This window comes from Plectrocnemia conspersa, unplaced genomic scaffold (genome assembly GCF_051122295.1).
Source record: "Plectrocnemia conspersa isolate PC_06_02 unplaced genomic scaffold, ASM5112229v1 ptg000002l, whole genome shotgun sequence".
In the NCBI taxonomy this organism is placed as follows: Eukaryota; Metazoa; Arthropoda; class Insecta; order Trichoptera; family Polycentropodidae; genus Plectrocnemia; species Plectrocnemia conspersa.
Genome location: NW_028277166.1, coordinates 18,705,397 through 18,716,041, shown reverse-complemented (window position 1 = coordinate 18,716,041; position 10,645 = coordinate 18,705,397). Strand labels below are relative to the sequence as shown.

The 10,645-nt window shown below is 29.9% G+C and overlaps 1 protein-coding gene across 4 annotated transcripts; it reads left to right on the top strand.

Annotated features, from left to right (window-relative positions):
• Positions 1 to 1,890: 1,890 nt before the first annotated feature.
• Positions 1,891 to 8,967, top strand: LOC148237957 (phenoloxidase-activating factor 2-like). Of its 4 annotated transcripts, none has more exons than XM_088181418.1 (8): positions 1,891 to 2,028; positions 6,327 to 6,403; positions 6,465 to 6,579; positions 7,267 to 7,497; positions 7,568 to 7,797; positions 8,224 to 8,405; positions 8,474 to 8,638; positions 8,716 to 8,967. In XM_088181418.1, the coding sequence occupies exons 1-8, from the start codon at positions 1,958 to 1,960 to the stop codon at positions 8,875 to 8,877; spliced, it is 1,233 nt and encodes a 410-aa protein (XP_088037544.1). In that variant the 5' UTR covers positions 1,891 to 1,957; the 3' UTR covers positions 8,878 to 8,967. The 4 variants fall into 4 exon arrangements, with proteins under 4 accessions (XP_088037544.1, XP_088037547.1, XP_088037546.1 ...); XM_088181421.1 differs by lacking the exon at positions 1,891 to 2,028 and adding an exon at positions 3,030 to 3,083; XM_088181420.1 differs by lacking the exon at positions 1,891 to 2,028 and adding an exon at positions 4,083 to 4,128.
• The last annotated feature ends 1,678 nt before the right edge of the window (positions 8,968 to 10,645 follow it).

The window sequence follows — 10,645 nt, the reverse complement described above, 5'->3', positions numbered from 1 at the left end:
TTGGCAAAGTGCTATCAATTTTATCAAAGTAGAAAAATTAGATTAGATTAAACTAACAGTTAAAATATGATAGATTAAAAGGAATGCATTTTTTTCTCAACTCATAAAAACAATTGAATAATTATGAAAAATATTCAAAGTAGAAGAAATATGACGGATACTTAAGCCAGCCGAATAAAAATAAAGTTTGTTGTCGCAAGGGTACCTTTAAAACTAATCGTAGAGGAATAGTTAATAATAATATGTTACACCTAGTAGTATAAATATGCTACTGCTGAAAATTATCTGCAAAAGTCAAATAGTTCTTCATTTCTGTTTCTGTTCATAAAGTTTTAATATACGAAGCAAATATTATGAATCACCATAATTTTCTTCCTATTTAGAGGATTTACATACAATTATCAGATTCAATCTTGCAGGAAGTTGCTCTCAGTCATCAAATAACGAAGATTAATGTGCACGTATAATTATACTAGTTTATTAAAATTAAGGAAAACACTACAATTAAGTAACAACTGATTCATTGAAATGTTGAATCAAAATGTGAATTTAAGCAGATATGGAATATAAGGAAATATATTTATAGAAACCTTATTATAATACTTAATATGTAGATGCAAAGTTACAATAATTCTTTAATTCTGGATATTATCTTTATATTTATAAGTTCTATTTTGATAAGAAAAAACTTGACTCAACTAAATCTAATCATTTTACTATTATGAAATTAAAATAAAAAAAAAGATTTTTTATATTTCTCATACGCCAGTTTCCATTTAAGTCCTTTAAGGAAAATACATTTTAGTTTGCTTATTCGTTTTACTTTTATTAGGTTTAATAATAAAGAAACCTCGTTTCATCTTTACTAAGAATAAATAACTGAAGGTCATCTACATTTGATCGGCTCAGCTCTAAAACCTACTTAATGCCAGCGGCGCGATGTTTTCTTCTGATTCATACTAGCTGTCAGTCCTCACTATCGTAAGATACCGCAGTGAAAAAAAAAGTTAAGGGTCCGGTATTTGTTTGTTGATAGATTGAAATGCGCTTCTTCAGAAATGGTACGCAAATATACAATTACTTAACAACAATGGTAATTAGCAAAAATAATGTTTGAATTAAAAATACTCTTTTAAGTCGTCACGAAGACCGACTTATACTCTCGGAGATTTAGGGTGAAGGCGACTGATTTATTCTGATTTCGAAGATTATCGTCTGTGGGATGAACTCTCGTATATTCTAAAGTGGTAGTGCAAATAAGAGTTCTGATGAAAATGAAGTGATTTTATATGACAGCGAAAGAGGAGATCAATGTCCCTACTTTCCATTGAATCCTTGGCCAATCTGGTTGACTTAAATATCTTATTTGATGATTATTGTATGACTTCAGCAACGGTAGAATGCTGGCCATTTTTTTGGGGAATCGTTTTCTTAAATAGGGCACATTCTTTCAATATTTTGATCAGCACAATAGATCTGTTTTTGCGTTAATTGCTTTCGGTAAGAACGTAATGTTCTTCGGTTTTTTTGTTAAGTACGCTCTGTTTCTTTGCGAATGTAAGAAACCAAATAAGTGCAGACACAATGAGGTATGAGTAAACATAGTTCAAATAGTGTAAGAATGTATTGAGTGTAAACATGTATAGATTTTGCACGTATAAATACCTAAACGAAATGATTATTCATATATTATTATGCAATAGATAAAGTATTTCTCTTAAAATTTTGGAAGCTAGAAAGGGGAAGCGAATTTTAATTTTAACTGGATGCTGAAACACTAATCAGACCTGACTTTTTAAAAAATAGAATATGGGAATTTTCTAATGGACAAAATATGAGTCAATGTATTTAGGAAACATATGTTTCGTTATTGTTAGCAATCGCAAGGAAAATACAGCAATCAGTCGATGGGGTCACTTCGTGCGACCCATAAGGCGATTACAAAAATATTTACAGAATGTGGCAATTCATATCGTGTATCTGTCTATTCTACTTATCATATTCATTTTGTCCACCGAACGAAAGCAAGTGAGTTGTATTATAATTTTCTATTATACTATAACAGTTATTATATATTATATTTTTCTTGTGAAGTAGATTCTTTAAAAAAGAATGTTAATCCAATAACATATTTATTGTAGTTACTCTTAATATTTGTCAAACATCCAAATATTTTAATTTAATACTATTATTATCACCCTAACTTTTTCCTAAGATTTTAAATCCTTAAATTTTTGTTATGATGTTTTAGTTAAAATATGACAATATATTGTAATTTTATAATTCACAGTTATTATATTTATCATACAGATGATCTTAAAAAATTTGATTACTTGATGACTATCACTGATTCAGAATTTGGTTTATAAATATTATAAATAATTATTTACTCAAATTGTATCCTTACAGTACACACGAGCTTTCCCATTTATTTATTAATTACATAATCAACTCAACACTGTAATAATAATAAAAACATATACTTTATGGTTATTTTTAACATTATATAACAATATTATGTTTAAAAACTCTCTTTAAATCCATGAATAATTAAAGTAGAGGAGTAGCTTATGTGTATAAAGTTTTAAATTTACATCAAATGTAAAAAGTGCCTCTCATTTTACGAAGAGAACGGTTGTATCCTCAAAACATAATTACGACTTCTTTGAATATGATGAGGAAAATTTATTACAAAATTTTTAACTGCTAGATATTATACATTAATTTATACACAAGATCCTTCCTAATACGACAAACATCACATTCACTGTAGTTATTTGATCATTATAATAATATCTTGTTAATTTATACTAAAATTTACAATATATATTATTATTAACAAGATCAAACATTATGATATTTTTTTAATCTTCAAACCGTCACCTTATTTAGCACCTATTAATTAAAGTTAATGTTTCCGGCGTCACCGTGGTTTCCTTTGCTAATGTGGTTTCCCGTCTATAAACGGAAATCTCTGATTCAGTTAATAGCTGTAACATAAATAGGCAAGAAACCACCATATTTAACTTAATAATATAAACACGATTAAGATTCACAAACTACATCATCATTAAAGCGAGCGTGTAAGCGTTATTTAATTTATATTACAATTTTAAGATCTATAATTAAACAAATTAATGAAAATGTATGTTTCAAAATTATGGGTGTAATTGACATTATTAAATAGTTATCGCAAAATTACACTTCTGCTATCAATACGTAACTTTGATATAAACCATTTGTATATATTATGAAATAGGTACTTTTAAGTAAAATACATTAATAGTAATTAAAGTACAGTGCAGTAAACGTGATTTTTATGTGTCTATGTTAAGTTAACCAGTCAGAGAACAATTGAGATAACAAACGTCTTAAAAACATCCTTACTTAATTAAATAATTGCCAATCACGTGATCAAATGCAGTGGAAAATTTGTGAGCTCAATATAAATTTTCTTTTAGTATCTTTATACTAATTGTTCATCTGCTCTAAATTTCTGCATATTTCATTCTAAAAAATATATCGTTTGATAAACATTAACATACTTAAGGCATTACATAACGTGCTAATATGTTTATTTTCTGTGTTTTTATTGTACATACTTATAGATTTGACACTTGACCTACGATAGCTGCTATCTGAAGTTACTCGGTAAATGTTATCCAGCTGTATGTTTTTCAATGGGTTTTTCCAATGGCTCTATATGACTATCCTCTTACATATTTATGTATACAATTATATTTATTTAGTTATTTATGCAATTTTCAACAAAAAGAAAAATAAACACATTCATTTTTTTATTTACTTTAATAAAAAAATGTTTTTCTTTTATTTCACATATATTATTAATCAGTCTAGTTTTATTATATTTAGTATCGAACCTTAGTAGTTATTTAAATTTTTTACCTATACAATAATATTTAGTTCTTTAAGATCATTTTTTTTATATATCTGTGACGTATAGAATCAATGTCCACTCTTAAAGTTCTCCAATATATAAGCAGAAATGCAAATGCACATCGATAAAACCAGTATTTTAAATCAAGACGAATTTTACTTTGTCTGTTTTAAGAATTGATTTTAATGTTTTATAGTACGTCATCCGATACAGACGTGTGCCAAGAAAAGGTATTTCAAACTCAAACAAAAAAATATTTATTTTAATTGTTACTAATACGCCACTGGTTGTTATCTCAATTGTTTTTTTTGTCTATATAATTTTCAGACATGTGTTGTATATTTAAATTAATTTCAAATAAAAATCATATGAGAATACTACTCCATTATTTTAATAAAATTTATTACAAGTAACGTCTAACGTGATATAAAAAGAATTGTATATGTGTAATATTTATTCTTAACGTCACAGCTATTTATAAATATATCTACCTACTAATAATGAACGATTAATGGTACAGATAAAATATTACAAGATAATATACTGTAATTCTTAATATTATTTTGACGTTAAATTTTAATATAAAATAAAACTATTATTTAATGCATGTTTAATATAATGTGTTTATATATTGCATAATTCCGTTCCATGGTAATTTCTGCCTGAAATAAGTACAAATACAAAAATAAATTAACACCTATGTTGATAAAAAATTTACTCAATAAAACATCATATATAAAGTGAAAAAATATTACAAAACATTAAATAAAAAAAACACAAAAATATTTTTAATTAATCAATGTTTGGAGTTCGTGGTCTAATTTGTCGTGGCATACTTTTTCAATCACATCTACTAGTTTTTGTTTGCTCGTTGAGTTGTGCAATCGATTTTTTTCTTAATTGTGACACAAAGATATTCCAACAATTTAATTAAGAATATTCCAGAATTTATTTTTACATTTACTATTTTTTTAATTAATTATTATTTTTTTTTCAATTTCAATTCCAATATTATATTTTAATAAAATATTTTAAGAATACTATTTTTTTAATTAATTATTATTTTTTTTTCAATTTCAATTCCACTGCTTTGATCAAATTTATAAAAAAAAATAAGAGTACAAATTAAAGCACGAAGTTGCAGTCCAAATTTTACCTCGCGTGCTGTTTCATCGAAGGGATGGAAATAAATTTCAGACAATTTTATAATCCACCGCTTTTACTATTCCGTCAATAGGATTGACACCTTCCATTCCAGAATATAAGAAGCACCTCCAGATAATTTGTCTCTCTGGATTTGATATTTTTTGCCTGGAGGCATTAAACGCTGTATTTTAAGCCACTTTTACGATGAATGCATTGCATCTGAACCGTATATATTTCTATCATCAGAGAATGTCACTCATCTTCAATCCAAAGCAGTCCAGATTTTGTGTCGATTGGCCCATTTAACGCTTATTTTATGCATTTCTTTGGTAGATAATATGTGGCTGAGGAAAATCAGTGTATTCGACCGTTGAAAAGCTAACTATATTTATAGCGTGGGACATATCAATTAAGTTTACTTGAACTAAACCTTTTAATATAATTTTATTACATTAGTTGATGTTTTTATTATTTTTTATTACATTTCGTGTTGGCGTTTTATGACTCATTATAAAATTATGTTTATATAATAAAGCAGCCAAAATGCTTATTACAATGATCCTATTTTTTTAAATATTACCATCTCTTTATTACTAATTATATTAACTAAAGATATGCGCTCTACTTACTGTGATTTCGAAATATGAACTATAAAGAGTATGAATTGGTCGCATTGTACTAAAATTAGATGGCAAACCTATTTTTTCATTAATTGTGTTCTAAATGTGTTGATTCTCAGAATCACCTTTATTTTTATCGATTTGTCTTTTTTAATTCCCAGAATCACCTTGATTTTTATAGATTCGTCTTTTTACTTTAGGCAGCTTGTTATACGCCGTACGTTCACCATGATAATAAATAAATCGCAAGGACAGTCGTTTAGATATCTTAAGACAGTTCAGCGGTGCATTAGGCTGCGCAATGCAACTTTTTTATACATATTTTACCAATAAATTTAATATATAAACTGCACAATTATATGTTTGTATTTTTTATATATACATGAATTATTATTTCACTGTCGTAAAATGAATTATGAAATTCTAACTTCATTCATTCATTTTAATCCAATATGTAGCTGGTTGTTGACATTTATAAATTAGTAGTTTTTACTGTTTTTTTTACAATTTTGACGCAACATCTTATATATAATTGTGTTGATTCAGAACTTTCAAAATATATTATGAATATACGTATTGATTGTCTCTTCTAGAAATTAATCAAGCAGCGCATGGAAGTGAATTTTGATTAAAATTTAACAAATTTTAATAATTTATTTTAGGATGCAGTTTTTTGCTGTTTTTGCGCTTTCATTTTTCGTCGTCATCAACGCACAATTTGAATTGAATCCAGAAGCACGTGAGTATTGAGCAATAATAGATAAATAAGTATTAGTTTTCTAATGAAAATATTTTTACAGCACCTAAACAATGTTATATGCAAAACAATGAAGAGGGAGAATGCGTCTTTTACTATCTGTGTCACAACGAGACTAACAAAGTCATCGTTGACGGCAACAATGTGATCGATATTAGGTAAAAACTATCATATTCTTCACTTGAGACATTTTTTGATATAGCTCCTTACCAACCACTTTACAACACTTCATCTTACTATTTTTCAATTTTTTCATTTTCTATAAAAATAGCTTAAACAGTGTGATGTGGACAGGAACGTCAATTGGGGCGGGGCAGGTGAAGGCATTTGCCCCCCCCCTTGAATTTTGCCAGAAAAATGCATGTTATTTACTGAAATACTATGAATCTTAATGAAATGAAATATTATTAACTTTTGTCCCCCCCCCCCATCTAAAAAAAGCTGATTTAAAAATTCTCAAGTAATACCTCTAAGAAAATCTAAAAAACACAGTCTCGAAAATAGGGGATAGAATATCACATTGCAGGGACGTAATTTAGGGGAGGGGCAGTTGGGGGCACCCACCTTGAATTTGGCCAGAAAAATGCATGTCATTTAATGAAATATTATGAATCTTAATTAAATCGAAACATTAAAAAAAAGCTCCCCCCCCCCTCTTTGAATTTGGCTAGAAAAATGTGTGTCATTTAATGAAATACTGTGAATCTGAATGAAATGGAAATATTAAAAAAATGACCAATGACTGGCCTGCTTTTGCCCCCTCCACCCCACCATAAAAAAGGTGAAATGGCGTCCCTGCCCGGGATGTGGACGTACATATTTTAAATAATTTATCATACTTTTAGGGCATTCGGAGAGTGCGACTACACCGAAATATGCTGTGGCCTTCCTGACATAGCGGCGACGACCCCAAACACAAGACCAACCCCACCGCCACCTCCAGTGACCCAAAGCCCTCCGCCTGCAGTTGAGAGGTGCGGTGTCAGAAATGCAAACGGAGTGAGCATAACGGTAGTAGGTGCCAACAGTAACGAAGCTCAATTTGCCGAATTTCCGTGGATGGTGGCGATTTTGAGGTACATTACTTATAATTCGTATTCGATAAAATAAGAATATCTATATTGAATGGATTTCGTTATATTGTAGGGAAGAGAGGATCACCGCTACTGGCAAAAATTTATATGTTTACCAATGCGGAGGATCGCTTATTCATCCCAGGGTAGTCATGACCGCTGCTCATTGTGTCAATAAAATAAACGCCAATCAAAAGTTCAAAATTCGTGCTGGTGAATACGACACACAGATCCTATCAGAGCCCCTGCCCCATCAAGACAGAGATGTTACGGAATTCGTCATGCATGAAAACTTCATCGCAGGTTAGAACTTAATTTCATCTAAAACATATGTGATTTTTTAAGATGAGAAAAACTAAGAAAACTGATTGTTTACTAAAACAGTAAATTCACAAAAACATTGTTCAACGCGTAATTTTTAATTTCTGCCCTGAGATTAGTCGGTCGCCATTAGGGGCGTTACCGGTATGTGTAAGTAAACAGGACGATATTGGTTTTCTGTTCTAATGTTAGTTGTTAAGATTATCAATTTTTGACCTTTTCTGTATTTCTTTAACTTTTAAAATTAATACTGTTTTATTTATTTTAAAATGTTACTTGTTAGTCTAATTCAGCCCTGTTCTCAGCGAAAAAGTTCAATAAAACTGTATTCAATAGCAATCTTTAATTAGCATTTCATAAATATACCTTGTTCATAATTTCTAATAATATAATATGCTTGCTTTGCAGGTAATGCGTTCAACGACATAGCGTTATTGTTTTTGAATACGCCGATGAGCTTAACTCGTAACGTCGGTGTGGTATGTTTGCCCCGACAATCGAGAACCGTGGCTCCAGCCAATTGCTTCGCAACCGGATGGGGTAAGAATCAATTCGGAAAGGCCGGAGCCTACCAATCTATCTTGAAGAAGGTACGAATAATCAAGAGTAAGACGTCTTATTAACATAACAAATATTAATGCGCATTATACGAATCCAGATGGAGCTGCCGGTAGTACAAAATCCAAAGTGTCAAACTGAACTGAGAAAGACTAGATTGGGCCGTAATTTCGAGCTACATTCCTCATTCATGTGCGCTGGTGGAGTTGCTGGTAAAGACGCTTGCACAGGAGACGGAGGTTCACCGCTCGCTTGTCCCATGGCTGTCAGTATAATTTTATTTAAGACTTTTATAAACGTTAACATGTTACTTGAGTAAATATTAATTAAATAATCTTTTAGGGTCGTACGGATAGGTATGAGCAAGTCGGTATTGTAGCATGGGGCATCGGATGCGGAACCACTACACCTGGAGTCTATGCCAACGTTCCTTTCTTCAGAAATTGGATAGATGAGCAAATGATTCTTCATTCGGTCCTCGACATGGATCGTTATGGACCGTGAATTAATAAAATTAACATTTAACTATATATACATAAAACTTTAAATGAAAACTATTATAAGAAAACAATAAATTGATACATTGATAAAAAATATCTTTTTTATGTCAGAAACCTTAACAAATTATACATATTGCTCTAATGGTTTTGTAGGGAATTTTATACAAAGGCACTTTATAAATACCTTAAAATAAAACTGACTTTCACAAATATAAACAGATTTTACGGGACCCTCCAGAAAGCGAAGCAGCTGACTTTCAAATAATAAACATTAATTATCACAATCTAGATTTCTATGTCATTTATCACATCTGAGTGAGAGTTAAATAACTCGGTCTTCTTCCATCACTGCTATTTCTCAAATAACTTAATAAAAATACCATCATTATTTTATTAAGCAACCATCATATTTGTGGTAAGAACAATTAAACACCCCTACTACTCTCGACATACCCTCATTGTAAAAAATACAGACCTAATCATTTTTCATTGTTTCGTGTCGATAATTTGTGCAATATGGTCCTCACAATAACCAATTATATTGCAATTCGTTTTTTCGAATGCAGATACTTTTTAGTGCTAACGTAATGGTTATTCTAGCAACATTCAAGAAAGAGATCTGACCCTTACTAAGTATCTCACTTCAAAAGAATGGAATGATCAAGAATTTAAATAAAAAAATCATTAAAAATCCATTAATAATGATAAACTTATAAAATAATCTAAAATCTCATTGCCAAAAATTGCCTGTCCCAATGCCCTTATTACCTCGACTTTAGTTGAACTAGAGTCACACAGATAGATAAACAAGTTGTTATTGTATCATAAATATCCTATGCAATACTGTTACAACACTTCTACATTAACGTTCTTTATTTGAGAAATTGGATCGTTATTTTTTACTTAGATGAAAACAATAATTTGATTATAAATGGGTTATAATTGCACTAAACATTTGATAATATGCTCTTTGTACACACAAACATAAATGTTATTACTTTGCACCAAAAATTTGATAGAATGCACATTATAAACTCAAACTTGAATTTAATATTTTGCGCTTTAACCACTTGACAGTTTTGCCCGAGCATGACTCAAGCGCGGAGTTTGATCGTGTATTGACTAGCCCGAGCGACGCTCGGGCTAAACTTGTTTTGACTTGTTTGTTAGTGATTTCCCCGAATGACGTTCGGGCTCATCATGTTTTGACTTGTTTTAGTGGTGGGGATGTCCCTGAGCGGAAAAATATGTGCATACCAGAGAGGGAAAGTTTGTATAATGAAGTGGAAGGATAAAAAGGACGTAAAATTATTATCAACATTACACAATCCAAAAATGGTAGAAATCGAGAGTAGGCGAGATTCGAAAAGAATTCCTAAACTTGTTGGGGACTACAATTTCATGGGTGGTGTTGACAGAATTGATCAATTCAAAAAGAGAGTTGATATTATTACCCGAATTGTGATGTAGGGTTGTGTATTGAATATTTAAAAATTTATCATACAAAAAAAAAATATTGAATAAATTGTAACTTTTTGAATTTTTTTTTTTTGAGATCTTGAAAACATATCACTTGGTAATTATTTATATTGCTCGATAATTATTTTCTTTAAAATTTTTTTTTTTTTAAAAAAAAAACCTGACAATTTATGGACACTCTTTTTTTACCAAAAACCAACTGTTAAGTGGTTAAACAGATATTTTTGACATAATATCTACAAATTTATCTGTTATCTAATGTTTTAGTTTTTTAAAAACGATCAGAGGTATTT

What these genes read in the sequence shown, in the direction of transcription:
- LOC148237957 (XM_088181418.1), top strand. Translation starts at nt 1,958, where the DNA reads ATGTGGCAATTCATATCGTGTATCTGTCTATTCTACTTATCATATTCA. An exon ending in TGTCCACCGAACGAAAGCAA is followed by an intron (nt 2,029 to 6,326) that starts GTGAGTTGTATT and finishes AATTTATTTTAG; the next exon opens with GATGCAGTTTTTTGCTGTTT. An exon ending in TGAATTGAATCCAGAAGCAC is followed by an intron (nt 6,404 to 6,464) that starts GTGAGTATTGAG and finishes ATATTTTTACAG; the next exon opens with CACCTAAACAATGTTATATG.